Source organism: Sinocyclocheilus anshuiensis, unplaced genomic scaffold (assembly GCF_001515605.1).
Source record: "Sinocyclocheilus anshuiensis isolate Anshui unplaced genomic scaffold, SAMN03320099.WGS_v1.1 scaffold1546, whole genome shotgun sequence".
Lineage (NCBI taxonomy): Eukaryota > Metazoa > Chordata > Actinopteri > Cypriniformes > Cyprinidae > Sinocyclocheilus > Sinocyclocheilus anshuiensis.
Window position 1 is genome coordinate 557,195 of NW_015547737.1, and position 15,032 is coordinate 572,226.

The following is a 15,032-nucleotide window of genomic DNA, read 5'->3' on the forward strand; positions in this document are numbered from 1 at the left end:
CGCATACATACACATATATATTAAACTTATTGGTTTATTGGAAGACAAAAATCATTATACAAAACCTAAAAGTTACGGCACATACACATGCTGTATTAATGCCGTTGAGATGCTTCACTTTGCATTCATTTATGTGCTTTGAGCCCACATGCGTAAAAGCCAACCTTAAAATGTGTCTAAGTTTGGCATGACGGTACTAACCAATCAAAACCAAGAATAATGTTGTGGGAAACTACAGCAGACTTCAGAGGAACTCTTTAGAACAGCCAACGTGTCAAAACAGCCTTATATGACATGCATGCACAAAACTCCATCATGTTGACACATCATGCTGTTGAGGGGAAATGGGCGTAAAAAACGTTTCCCTACAGAAAACCACACAGGATATGAGCAAAGTGTTAAGTGCCGTCCTCTGTTTTTAAAATGCACATTTCCAGCCAACACTCACTTTACCAGTTACTATATTTGCATATGAATATGTCCGTAATGACATATTTCCAAATAAAACTGGTTATTCGGTAGGGAAATGCTTTTATCCATTGGGAATTGATTGGACTGTGAAGAGAGGATTGTGATATTATTGTACCGATCATTTTAAACAAGCTCAAAAAGGACAAATCTACTCACAGCAAAGGGGTCTGCTTGTTCCCATGAGATTGGAGCGCCCCAGGAGGCCGGTCTCATCTTTTCCGGAAGCGATTCGGGCACGGCCACCAGGATAAAGCAGATGTCCAGCATAGCAATGGCAGAAGCCAGAACCACTACCAGACTGTCTCCATAGACCTGACTCAGATACGCGCCGATGGCCGGGCTTGTCACTAGACTCGCCGCAAACGTGGCCGAGACCTTTCAGAGAAGGAACAGAGAGGTTAATACAAAACAAAGGGGCAAAAAGAGAGATGGCTTGTGTTGGCCGGTTATACGTACCATGCCGTAAGCCATACTGCGCTCATGCTCTTGGGTGATGTCGGCCACATAGGCGAATATAACAGAGAAGGTAACGGCAAACACTCCAGATACAGAGATAATGGCAAAGTACCACCTGAAAAACAACAGGAACACTTTTAACTCTTTGCAAGCATGAGATTTAAGATGTGCATGTGTAGTACAAAATAGAAACAAACCGATATATCAGTGAGACTGATAGTTGGGCTTTTTGAGATGATCTGTATTGGCTGTGAACCAATATTACAATCAGTATATTACAATAAAAATAATGTATTTTTGTTGTTATTGTTGTTTGATTTAAAAAAAACAACAACAACTTTTTATTGAATTTTAACATTGGACACAGAAAATAATGAAACATGTCAAAAGAACAAGTATGAATTTTGTGTACATCTTATTTGCATCTTTTTCAATTAAGATGAACATTTTTTTTAAGATAAATTAAATAGTAAATTAAATACAAAAATTACTGAAAATAGAACATAATATAATAACATAATGAAATAAAAAATAAATTAAAGATAAACTGATTTTTTTTTTATTACAAAAGCATGCAACTAAACTATTAAAATTTGTTTACATCTCATCTTTTTAAAATTAAAATTTTAAAATAAAAAATAAACTTAAAAATCAAATACTAAAACGACTAAACATGATATATCAAATAATGACAAATATATCATGTAACAATTAAATAAAATAATAACAAAAATAAATTTTAATTTTAATTTTAAAATATAAAAATTAAAGCTAATTCAAAACATTAATAAATATTATAACAGTATATAAATAATATGAAATTAACACTGTTAAAAAGATACGTCATGATTAATATATTCAGATATCCAAATCAAGTCAACTTAAATATTAAATAAAAAATAAATAATAAAAAAAACGTATATTTAACTACATTTAAATTTCTTTTCCTAAATTTCATAAAAATTAATATACAAATTTTTTGTGTCCAAAAACAAGAAACACAACGTACCATGGGCTGATCTTCAATAAAGGAATTGGAGCACACGTGAAGAACACGGTGAGTAAAAGAAACGACTTCCTTCCCCACACGTCTGACAGAGCACCGATCAGAGGAGCGCTTAAAAACGACAGCAGACCCTGCGAACAAAAACACGCCGCTTCTGAAACATGAACTAGACTAGATTATCAGGATGTAAACTGAAGGATGTTAAAGATGATACCTTGACCCCCTGAATCAAGCCATTCATGAGAAACGTGTGTTTCGGGAATGTTTCATGAAGAGCCTGCAGACACATGAGACACAAAACAACAACAGTTATGACGCCAATGCAAGTTTGAAGCTTTCCTACATGATCATATTACCCAATATAACAACAGAGACATAAAGTGGGTTCCTAACACCCGTAACATGAAATAAACGTCACCTGATATGAAAATAACATCTTGATTTAACACAAAAACAAGCTTATTTTGGTTCAAAACAACCGCAACTTACTCCCAAAGTAGGTGCTGTCAGCAAACCCCAAGCGAAGAACTCCAGAAATATGACGATGACGGCATGATAAACGCTGGGAGAACCAAAGCCTTGAGGCTGGACAGAGAAGAACCAGAGATGTCAGCCATGGTGAAGAAACAAACCAGTATTATTACACATCCTTTAGAGCTTCGGATTGGTTTTGACACTAAGAGATTACATGATTAGGACTGTTTGAGGCCTAATCTATCAAACTAGAGTATCAGACGTTTTCGTGACCTGAATCATGCACCTGTTTTTTGAGCGCCAACCAGTGCAGATTCTGGCTTATTTTGTGCTGTAGGCAAGATAAAACATATCCAAACAACCTACAATTTTAATAAAACAAGCAAAATCGCAACTCTTGATAACGTGTCTGCTTCTGTCATGGGAAAAAGCCAATCGTTTCTGGTGGGTTTATGAAAATTTCAAGCAAATGATCTGCAACTCAATGGGACTGACCACATCTGCACATGTGAGGGGCTCATTTGAGTTTAAAGCATTTTAGACAAATCACTGACCATTACGATATTTATCATCACTGGCCTATTTGTAAAGACATGGCTGTTTTCAGGCAGTATTGTTATTGCTCACTGAAACTATTTCAAAATTGCTTTCAGTAATTGGAATAGAGATCAAATAAATAAAATATAAATATTAGATGAAAAACAAACGGACATTTAACTGAAATAAGATAAGTTGAAGTACAAAAATTACTAAAACTTGTAAAAAATTAAATATAAATATAAAAAAACAATAAAAATGACAAAAGCACATAACAAAATTACTAAAACTTTACTAACAAAAATGACAAATATTTACTTGGCAAGTACAAAAATTATTAAAACTTAAAGTGAAATAAATAAAGCTAAATAGAAATATAAAAATGGCAAAAGCACACAAGTAAAATTACTATTACTACTATCACTAAAACTTAATGTTGCCTTGGGGACTAACTGAAATATATTAAGTTTAAGTATTAAAATTACTACAACTAAAATACCTAAAATTACTATTACTACTATCACTAAAACTTAAAAATGTTGCCTTGGGGACTAACTGAAATATATTAAGTTTAAGTATTAAAATTACTACAACTAAAATACTAAACATAAAAATAAAATAGAAATATTTACACAAAACATAAATTACATTAATTACAAAAAAATTACAAAAGCTCATAATAAAATTACTAAAACTTACTACAATTCAAATAAAAGCCTAATTCAATTAATATTAATAACTGATTTTAAATTACAAAGCTAATTCAAAATGTGTATATATATTCAAAAATATAAAGTATATAAAAAACACTGTTTTAGGACATACATTTCGTGACAACTAAATTTATATCCAAACCTTGTAAACATAAGCATGATCATGAGTCGTCTGACAGACTATATAGTATATACTTAGTTTCGCATATCTACCCTTACAAATCAATACTGTGGCAGTACTATAACAACATTAGATGATAATAACATTGTACTTTGATAATTATCATGGTACTGATTGACTACCATATCCATGTTAAAAAAAAATGGTAAAACTAGGTGTAGCAATATTAATGAATGTTTATACTGTTTTGTTTGAACGTCATCATAATAGTTAAGTCTGTAACATTTTTAAAGGCATCTAGTGTGTCACCAAACCACCTGTGCATTAATAAAAACACGTATGATCTTCAGATTTAAGTGTTCTGATGTGATTTATTGCTCTTTACAGGAAGTAAATGCTGATGTTTACAGCCTTGAATGTCAGTTACTCCTCCAACGCGTGTTCAAAGCATTTTGTCTTTCAGACATTAACATAATACGTATGTATATGCTTATTTAAGACTTAACCCTCCGTATCGGATGTGTTTGTTGCGGTTGAATACAGAAGCCACTCACCGTTCCTCCATCCTTGATAATGATTTTCTTCGCCAGTAACAAACTGCGATTCACTCGCTTCTTCTTTTTCTGGGTCATATTATCATCTTAGTTCTTCACACTAGGTTAAAATCGGCTTCGTTTTAACGCGAACGCATGTGTATGGATGTGGAGTGGGACACAGAGGAGGGAAGAGGGGGGAATTTTAGCAATTTTGGGCTGTTTTCGGTCCATTCAGTTTCGCATCATGTACACGGCAGCCATCTTCCCGAAGAGACTCATGGTGTGCGTCATGACGTCGGCATCATTCGATTCCGCCTGGCCACGCCCACACACAATGCGCACACGTGGTCAAAACACGAGTAAAGAATCATTAAAACGCTTTTTTTCCGGTATTTTAAAAATTATATTTTATTATATTCAACATTTTTTTATATAAGCCATTTTCCTTGGTAACAAGGATTTTTTTAGCTTAATTTTATCATTTCTCTTTTTTTATTTTCTTAGAAGTTCACGGAAATAACTATAATGATAATGATAATAATATAACTCTAAAATAGTTACTATAATAACACTATAATAATAATACTATAATTATAATACTATTCTAATAATTATACTACTATTATATGTATGTGTCAAAATGTATCATTTTTTATTGGAAAATGTAACATTTTATCAAACTTTCATAATTGCCTTAATCTTTTAAACAACTGAGAAGATAGTGCTCAAACTACATTATATGAAAAGTACCAGTTAATTTCAGCTAGTCAAGAACAAATGTATACTCGCATGCGTTATAGGTACGTTATGGTCTCTGACAGACATCATGTTGAAGCCACTCAGGCCACCATGTTCTTCTTTAGGCAAAACATCCATTAGTGTGGGCTTTCCGTGTACTCCCTGGACCCCAGTACTTCTCGTAAATACCGCAGTGTATCATTATTTTTTCATATTATATGATATTCATATAATATGGATTTGAAAGCAGAAGGATTGTAAGGTCATATTTATTTATTACCCGGCAAGTATTCATTGAAGTAATTGATGCCCTTTAGTGTTATGCTAATGTTTTTAGTTCTAATATTCCAACCAACAGCCAGTCTAAATTTTTGACAGAGGGTTAGGGTTAGAACCCGTGTGTGAGGGCTGAGGAGTTAGAATTTTGGGCATTATAAAACGTGCTGGAGGATTTTTGAAATGTTTATTTATATTTTTTGAGTAGTTCATTATACTTATTTTACAGAATTACGTTTATTTCGTGGTTTAGTTCATATTTATATATTTTGCATTTGATAAACTTTGACTTCATTTAGTGCACTTGAACTTATAGACCCCTTACAATTTTTTGGTTGTACCTGATGTCTCTTGTGGTGTATGTCCATTAAATCACAAACGCCAAAACATTAATGTTAATGAACTTTATTTTGCATTGAACAAAAGCATGTTTCATGGCTCTGCAGTACCATGCATCCCTTCAGGTTGAAGATTCGGGATGTCAGAAATGGTGGTCAGAGGTGCCTCACTGTCCTCTAAAACATATTCATATTTACAAGATATAAACAAACAAAACAACAGACCACAGCACATAAATACCACACACACATTACGGTTTCTGTCATGTAGAAGCTTTAAGCAATAAATAATAAATATGTAATGAACACCTACATTTTTAGGTGTGGTAATGTAATACCAACACCATTTAGTGAACACTTTTTCTTCTCTGCAGTCTCAGGAAATGTTCTATTTTTTAATCTAATAATAATCTGAATAATCTACTGCCAGTACGAGTCTGACAACTACTGATAATGAAAAACTGAATTTACAGGCGTCCAATACGGCAACTTTTGTCTCTATTTGTGCACTTCTAAAACCATATTCACTCGATAAGACAAACCTATTCGAGCCAAAAATAAGAAACACTGTTTTCTTCTCTGAGATGTTCTTGTAGGATTGATGACTTCTGTCAAGCATATTTGAGATGGAGGGTTATGACAGTCATGACACTGATTTTTGGCATTATGTGACTCACGTTGTTACAGAAAACCATGACAATCGCATTAAAAAACAACCCTCATACAGGAAACCATGGCATTTCTATTATAGGGACAGCCAAAGACCAGAAAACATGACACCTGAGTTACCGGAACAATCCTCAGAATGGAAACCATGGCAACCATGTTATTGGAAGCAACTGTCAGTCTGGAAACCATGGCAACTGATTCACAGGAACATTTCTTAGCCTGGAAACCATGGCAATTGTGTTACAGGTACATCCCTCAGAAAGAAGGCCATGGCAACTGAGTTACAGGAACATTTGTCAGAGCAGAAACCATGGCAACAGCGTTACAGAATAACTCTCAGACTGGAAACCATTACAATTGTGTTACAGGAACTTCCCTTAGAAAACCATGGCAACTTTGTTACAGGAACATTTCTCAGACTGGAAACCATGGCAACCATTTTATGGGAACAACCCTAAGATAAGAAACCACGACAACTGCATTACAGGAACATTCCTCAGACAAGAAACCATGGAAACAGCGATGCAGAATAAACCTCAGAAAGGAAACCACAGCAACTGAGTTACAGTAATATTCTTCAGACTGGAAACCATGGCAACTGAGTTACAGGAACATTTTTCACCCTGGAAACCATGGCAACAGCGACACAGAACAACCCTCAGAAAGGAAACCATGGCAACTATGTTACAGGAAAATCTGTCAGACCAGAAACCATGGAAACAGCTTTACGGAATAACTCTCAAGACTGGAAACCATGGCAATTTTTGTTCCAGGAAAATCCCTGGCAACAGCGTTACAGAACATCTGTCAGAAAGGAAACCATGGCAACTATGTTACAGAAACATCTGTCAGACCAGAAACCATGGCAACAACATTACAGAATAATTCTCAGACTGGAAACCATGGCTATTGTGTTGTTACAGGAACATTCCTCAGACTGGAAACCATGCGAACAGCATTACAGAACAACCCTCAGGCTGGAAAATGTAACAACCTTCGGACAGGCCATTATTACGGGCAACAATGTCAAAACTGATAAAAGGAAATGTTTACAATCTACAAAAGAAGCTTTACTATAGTAATTCTGCAGAAGTTTTGTTTATTTGATATATTATAATATCTGATCTCTTGATGGTGCACGCAAGGAAATTATAAGGAGTGAGCAGATGTGGATGGCTGACAGAACGTTCAGGTGTTGTGTTACGTTTCAGGACTGGTTTTACAGCTACACCGCAGTCCTGTTCATCATTTTCTTGTCTTGCCTCGGTCTTTTTCTTCACCCAGTCTCTTCCAAAGTCTTTTTCACGTGTTTGTTTGACCTGTTCTCACTCTCTCCGTCCCTCATTCAAGTTTGCTGAGGAAGTCGAGCAGAGTGCGGTGGAACTCGCGGGGTTTGTCCATGTAACAGGCGTGCCGCGCTCCTGCCAGCTTCACCACGGTGTGATGAGGCAGCTGAATCAGGTTCTTATGAGATTGGGCGCCCAGGTTGGTGTCTAACTCGCCATATATGATCAGTGTAGGAGTCTGTCATACAGATGAGAAGTGAGAATTAAAACCAAACATTAAAATCAAGGAATTCTTAAGTGTGAGATTATTTGAAAGAAATACGGCACCTGGATGTCGCGGTACTGCTGTGGGGTGATGCCACGGGTGCCCACGGGGGCGATGGGCACAAAGCCATGCAGCTGGGCGCTGTGTTTCTGGAGGAATGGCAGGGCGTAATGGCCGCTCATAGACGGGCTCAGTAACACCGGCGCTCGCACGCCCAGAGATTCCAGAAAACGCTTTAGCAGGTCCACGCGGCTCTGATCCGACTTTACAGACTCTGAGTCCGGAGAATTCCCAAAACCTGACAAGAAACAAGATGGTTTAGTGATCTGCTTTAGAAGTTTTTAATAAATCAGCATATCAAGAACATTAATAAAGTGAAATATAAGTTTACAGAGCTCATACCGGGCAGGTCGAGAGCGAGGGCCTGGTACCCATTGGACGCCAGCAGGCTGAGGGTGCCCAACTCCTCCCAAGTCTTAGAGGTGAAGGCCTGACCATGAAGAAGCACCATCTGCAGCCTGATGGAGAGGAGATACAGATGCTGAATCTTTACAGTTACATAAGAATAGGTCATAATATTTACACTGTGTGCACAATTATTAGGCAAGTGATGATTTTGACCATATCATCATTTTATCCATAATTTCATATGCAGTATTTAGTAGTTCGAAAATTACCATGGTTACCATAGTTTTCATTAAAATACCACAGTCTATCTGTTCATCTACCGATCAAAACTTTCAAGCAACCAGCCAAAACGCCCTAGCTACCATTCAGAACATTTTAGCCACTGCCCAGCAACCACACGAAACTCTAGCACCTGCCTAGCAACCAGCCAGAAGGCTTTAAAGTCGGCATGAAACGGAAGTTGCAATTGTCTTTTCTTCTCAGTCTGCACTGGATTCACAGCCGACACCCAAGCATGAATAAATATTTTATTTATTAAGCATGATGATGACGATCAACGGCACAAAACATGCCTAAACAGCGCACGCGCGTGCGAGAGAGACTGCCTGAATGACTGAGCACGTCCTTCATCAGGTTAAGTCATATTCATGAAAAAAATTAGTTTGCGATGTCCTAAGAGTAATGTTGTCGTAATATCAATGTTTAGGGGTAACGTACTCCCTCATGATTGGTGTCAGTGCTATAAAGTGAAGCATCAGCTTCAGCTTTTCCCCTGTCGTTTATCCCAGCGTTTACCCCTCACGTCACTAGCTCCGCCCTTGCGCCATAGCTCGTGACCGGAAGAGAAGATGAGTTGTTTTGAGGGGGAGGTGAGGTTAACGTTTTTGATGAAAGATTACCAGGGCACATGAATTTTAAAAAAAATAATGAAGTGCACGGATAAATTATTTACAATAAACACTACAGTATTCCTTTAAAAAAAATAAGAATTTTCAATGTTGATTTCATAGTGACTTTAATACTAATAATTTTTGCAGGTGAAATCAAGTCAGTGGGAATCCACATAGTCAGGAATTTCATGTGAGGGCGAAAGGTTTACTTCTGCAAAATCACTAGAGTAAATTGATTTTGCGAGCGAACCAAGTTTCTCGAGAGAACACAATACTTCTGTGAGGGAACGCAATATTTTGCAAGAGAACACAAATGCCAATGAGTGCAATCTTTATCGAGGGAAATGCAATATTTTGCGAGAAAACGCAAAAGTTTTTTGGTGAACACAATATTTTTCAAGAGAACGCAAAAGTTTTGCAAGCTAAAGCAAGGTTTCTCAGGAAAACATTTGGCGAGAGAATGAAAAAGTTGTGCGAGTGAAAGCAAAGTTTGGAAAACACAATACTTTTGTGAGAGAACGCATAAGTGCAAAGTTTCTCAGGGATAGACAATATTTTGCAAGAAAACTAAAGTTTTCTGAGCAAAAGTTTTCTCAGGGAAACAATATTTGTTGAGAGAACAAAAAAGTTGTGCAAGCGAAAACAAAGTTTCACAAAAAAAGTTTTTTTGTGAGAGAATGCAAAGTTTTTCTGTTAACAATATTTTACAAGAAAAGGCAAAAGTTTTGCAAGTAAATGCAAAGTTTCTCAGGGGAATGCAATCATTTGCAAAAGAACGCAAAAGTTCTGCAAGTGAATACAAGGTGAAACTGTTCTAAATCAAACAATTTGTGCAGAGAAAACTTTAGTAAACGATTATATGATAATTTTAGTATAATTTTAAAACATTAGGCTATAATCTTGTATTTTCCCTTAAAAAAATTAACCATGGTTTCACTACAAATAAAACCAAAAAAAACATGGTTAATAGGCAAATTAACCATAGTTTAACCATGGAACAATGCTTTGCCCAAAAGACGTACGTTAGATTTTTAATGATTATGAATTGAAGAACGAATCAGATTTACTATTCTATATAGAGCTTTCCAATTATAACATAAATTTGGAACGTACAACTGATGTCTATCTATGCAACTCAATACAGCCATTATATAACTATAGAATAAAACTTAAATTATAAAGTAACCTGACCTGGGCACAATCTGTCGCCCAGCGCTGTCCACAGGCAGAGCCTCTCTGAAGAAGAGCGGCGGGTCTCCGGGCAGCTGTCCGGTCCTGACCGTGATGTTGATGCTGTTTGGCGGCGGCGGAGGAGGAGAGGCGGCCAGACCCCTCCGCTGCTGCACCTCCAGAGACGGTTCCATGCTCCCCTGCCGCATGGAGGGCAGCAGCAGATACAGCAGCACGGTGGCCAGCAACACCAGCCCCAAAACCACCAGACGGTTGCGGAAGAAATTCATCATCTGCATGTAAACCCATTAAATTACAGCAGATGAAACAATCACACTCGGGTTAACCAGCTGACACGAGGAGCAACCATTTATCTCATTAATCGCAGCAGATTAAACCCCCAGACTCCATTTTAACTGGGTGGCACGAAAAATAAACACGAAAATATCTGAAATGCATGATCGAATTTATAAAATACTTTAAAACAAGAGTATGCGTAATTACAATTTTTAGTTAATACATAAAAGTCTACATCTGAGTAACGTCGCTGAAATAAAGTGCGCAGACGTACCGCAGCTGCAACCAACATGGCGATAAATGCAAGAACATGACAGCTATGTCGTACATTTAGTACTTACCTAAAAAATATACGAAACCCTGTAAATATCCAATAATCGATGACTGTCGGAAAGTTTGAGATTGATCATAATTCGCATGCAGTGACTGTAGCGCGGCGTTAATGCATCACCCACAATAATAGTTCCGTGTGGAAACGGGTAAACGCGTGCGATGGTTCCGATTCTTTTTAGTCGCGTTTGACTCATTCCTGTGGCTGTAAATTAACTTTTCCTCGGAAATCTTTCAGAGTTGTTGCGAAATAATATCTCATAATAATAGAGCATGTTACTACACAATTGGAAATCTACTGAGCCTCTAATGAGACATGGTGATGAGAGAAAAAAAGGTGAAGGGAGGAACAATTATATTGAAATACAATTGCGTTCGCTAGCAAAACTTTTTTGTGATGGAAATAATATGAGGCAGGAGAAAAAACGATATGTGGATAAACCATACACTTTTACTATAATAAAATCATGGCTAATTTTCCTAAGGGATAAATTAGATGTTTTTTTTTTTTTTTTTAAAACGTATGCAGAATTACTTTAGTAAATAGTTTTGATTTCTATTCTAGTCAAATACAGAGAGAACTATGTGCATTGTTCAGCAGAGCCCCATGTAATATTGTGCAAGATGACGTATTGGCTTAGACATGTGGATGCAGTGCGATTCTCAACAATCTGAGCCACAGATTCCAGTATTATTCACACACAGCAGCAAACACACGGAAGAACCCAGAGCAAAAAAGAGGGAGAGAATAAAAGGAGACTGGATGTCTGGTTTGAGTTATAATAAAACAAGACGTTCTCTGTGCTGCCAGCCCGTAATGTTCCGTTTGGCACGGTCCGACTACCCCCTCAGGAGCGGAGCAGGACCTAGAAAACAAGAAACCAAGGGCTGGAAAAACTAGAGGAAAAGTGAACTAGCTAGTGAGGATGAGGGGAAAATGACGTTTAGAAACAGATTCCTAAATATGTCTCATAACGATTCAATGTTTCAACAAAAAATGTCCACTTTAAATGAAACAAACCCCAGATTTTCAACATGGTTTCGGACTCTACTGGAGTTACTTTGTAAAAATCCAAAAATTACAAGCAAGACTTTGCTTTTAAATATGAGATTTATTGTAAAAATATAAACACTTTCAGTCACCAAACACCTGATACAATTCAACCTGGAAGCGATTGATCTTGTATAACTCACTTTATACGAGTCCATCTGGACAGAACAAGCAGAATTTGGTATCAAAATTCTATTGTATAAAAATAAAAATGAAGCTTTTAGGTTTAATTTTGCACTTGTGAGGTTCTTTAACACATAGTCAATTAAAGAGACTGTTCACCCAAATATGCAATTTCTATCATTACCTACTTTGCTGTCCAGACAAGAAAGCAGTTTGTAAATGACAGAATGTTCATTTTTGGGTGAACTATGCCTTTAAAGGCACTACAACGACAAAAAAATAACTACAGGAAAAACAAACGCAGATCTATGATGGTGTAGTTGTTTTCCTGTGATGACACAAACTCTGAAAATACACAAAGCCTTTCCAGTTTATCCCACACAAATAAAGAGCAGAAATGCAAAGTTCAGCAATAAAAGAGGCAAATCCTGCCACAAAACAGATTTGTGAAACCCAGGCAGAAAAATAAGGCAGCATCTTTGCTTGTGTGAACCGCAGTGCGGTTCGCTGATTTGACATGTACATTCATGTTTTTGGCAAAAGTCGTCACAAGATTTTCAAAAATTCCTCACTATCCAGCAGTGGTCTAAGAAAACCTGTCAAGAACATGTCTGAAGTCATATTTCACCCCCAAATTAAAAGAAAATAATGCCAAAACTTATATTTTGCATAAAGAAACCTAATTATAGGACCATTAAGATCCGTTGTGACATTTTCATCATAATTAAGCACATTTACAAACTGATTTCTTATCTTATTCTTATTACTGTAAAATTACTATAATGAGAATCACATTGAGAATCATGAGAATAAAAAAAAAACACGTTTGAATGCATTATAATTTCTAGGAGGGAAAAAAATCTAAATGATCCTACAAAAGGCTTTTAATTTTGGAGAGAAATTTGACATTTCATGAATTAAAATTTTATTTGAATATTAGTATTTTAACAGTTTTTAGTATAATAATTTATAGCATATTTTAAATCTCATGGTAGAATTTTGTATTGCCTTTAATTTATTATGATTTAATTTTAAATTTATTATCATTTTCTTTTTTACTGTAAAGAAACAAATGCTATACTATAATGAGAATCACACTGAAAACAGTAATAATGTCAACAACAACAACGTGTTATGAGAATTTCTGGATGAAAATGCACAAATGTCATGAAACCAAAAGAAAACCAATGGAAAAAATAATGAAAATTATCCTAAAACAGGCTTCATTTTCCTCATGCAAAATGTAATTTCTCTCATTTCTTAATTTAGGAGTGAAATGTGATAGAAAACAGGTTTCAATCTAAGTGAGGTTTTAATGAAGCAGCAGCGTTGGAAGTAACAAAACATGTCCCTTTTAAGGAGCTGGTCCTGTGACACACAGCAGAAATAAGGTCACAACTGGTTTTACGCAGGTATGAAGGCAAAGAAACACAACCACATCAAAAAAAATTTTTTATAAAAAATGCACACAGACAAGATAAAATTTATTTCACGCATACACAAACATCAAACCTAGCCGAAAATCGCAGTTCAGCCTCCCATGCAGCAGGGGGCGATGCACTCGAACAAAAAAACACTGTGCTGTAACTCCACAGAGTTAACGTGCGCATTCAAATTCTCCATTTCTGTTCAAATTCTATCGAACAAAAGGCCTTCCTCCTGCTGACGTCACGCATTTCTTGACGAGAAGGTCCGGCGTATCGTCCTCAAACCACTTCTACTTAACTCCTCAGTGCAGGAACCCCATCAAGAGCAGCGGCAACAGCAGAACTTGCAAAAACGTGGTCCAGACGAGCGCAGCTCTATTCCCAGCATCCCTCTGGCTGCAGTCGTCGCCGACGTACCCGTTATAGCACTGACACTGGAACTCATCCCGTACGCGGCTCAGCTCTTCTTCTCCCATCTGGCCCGAGACCTTCAGCATGTTTCCCTGCCGCTCTATGCTGTGGGTGTTCGGGCTGAGATGCAGGTACGTGTCCGTGTCGGGACGTTTGCGAAGGCAGCGGCCACGAAATCCGCAGAGGTTTCGGCTGCACTGCTCGGCGGCCGACGTCACGTTGAGCAGGTAACGACCCAACGGCCCTCGCAGGTATTCATTAAGACTAGAACAAGCCGTCTGGAAGAAACGAGAGGAAAGAATTAATTGAATACCAAATTTTACGTACACTAGGTTGTAAATTAGACCAATATTTTTCGCAATCACAAACTGCTAAGAAGATTCATTGGCCAATATTTGACCATTTCATGATGAACTACTTTGGCTAATTTCTGCATTGGCATAATAAAAGAAATACTTTTTCCTTGTGTCTTTAAAATCAATAGAATAATGTTCGATTTTTTACAGTTTTTGATTTAAATTATATGTATTTATACAAACACAAATATACTTATATATATTAATTTTAATATAATTATTTGAACTCTTTAATTTTCGCAAAAGATTAATTTAAATTGTAATTTAATATTTTATATGATTATACATATATGTATAAATATAAACAATTTCTGTAAAAATATATATATTATGTTGTACGTTTTTTAATTTTTGACTTACTATATACTGTATATATAGTAATATAGTAATATATATATATATATATATATATATATATATATACAAACACTCACACAATTTAATTCAGCTGTTTTGTTTACTCTCATTTACATTATGTATAAACAATAAGAGCAATAGATGCCTGACAAATTATGAAAGAAATGTTGTAATAAATACTGTTAAATAAACTAAAAATAAACAATAAAAAATCAAATTAATTTACTAATTAAAATATACATTTTTTAAAAATTTTGTTTTTAAAGATTCAATTTAAGTGAATGTTAGATGATGATAAAATTAATTTAAAAGTAAAAATAGGGGAA

General features: G+C 36.0%; 3 protein-coding genes across 4 annotated transcripts in view; all 3 read right to left on the reverse strand.

Moving 5' to 3' along the window:
- mfsd14a1 (major facilitator superfamily domain containing 14A 1) overlaps nt 1-4,606 on the reverse strand; it is a 9,015-nt gene extending 4,409 nt beyond the window's left edge. The window contains exons 1-6 of the mRNA XM_016507354.1: nt 4,333-4,606; nt 2,423-2,518; nt 2,148-2,210; nt 1,937-2,064; nt 928-1,042; nt 628-846 (exon numbers count right to left, since the gene is read on the reverse strand). Of these exons, the coding sequence (XP_016362840.1) occupies nt 628-846; nt 928-1,042; nt 1,937-2,064; nt 2,148-2,210; nt 2,423-2,518; nt 4,333-4,410 (699 nt within the window). The 5' untranslated portion in view covers nt 4,411-4,606. The remainder of the gene's footprint in view (nt 1-627; nt 847-927; nt 1,043-1,936; nt 2,065-2,147; nt 2,211-2,422; nt 2,519-4,332) is intronic.
- Nucleotides 4,607-7,417: 2,811 nt separating this feature from the next.
- Nucleotides 7,418-11,162, reverse strand: LOC107704435 (protein ABHD14A-like). 2 transcript variants are annotated; one of them, XM_016507359.1, is made up of 5 exons: nt 10,993-11,162; nt 10,376-10,647; nt 8,289-8,404; nt 7,949-8,184; nt 7,418-7,859 (listed from the first exon to the last, which is right to left on the reverse strand). In XM_016507359.1, the coding sequence occupies exons 2-5, from the start codon at nt 10,645-10,647 to the stop codon at nt 7,677-7,679; spliced, it is 807 nt and encodes a 268-aa protein (XP_016362845.1). In that variant the 5' UTR covers nt 10,993-11,162; the 3' UTR covers nt 7,418-7,676. The 2 variants fall into 2 exon arrangements, with proteins under 2 accessions (XP_016362845.1, XP_016362844.1); XM_016507358.1 differs by lacking the exon at nt 10,993-11,162 and adding an exon at nt 10,926-10,966.
- Nucleotides 11,163-13,448: 2,286 nt separating this feature from the next.
- Nucleotides 13,449-15,032, reverse strand: part of hyal2b (hyaluronidase 2b) — a 17,373-nt gene continuing 15,789 nt past the window's right edge. Inside the window, exon 4 of the mRNA XM_016507360.1 lies at nt 13,449-14,271. Coding sequence (XP_016362846.1) covers nt 13,885-14,271 — 387 coding nt within the window. The 3' untranslated portion in view covers nt 13,449-13,884. The remainder of the gene's footprint in view (nt 14,272-15,032) is intronic.

Coding starts and splice junctions, on each gene's coding strand:
- LOC107704435 (XM_016507358.1), bottom strand. Junction 8,405..10,375: donor GGGCGACAGATTGTGCCCAG/GTCAGGTTACTT, acceptor CCTCTCCATCAG/GCTGCAGATGGTGCTTCTTC. Junction 8,185..8,288: donor CCTCGCTCTCGACCTGCCCG/GTATGAGCTCTG, acceptor GTTTCTTGTCAG/GTTTTGGGAATTCTCCGGAC.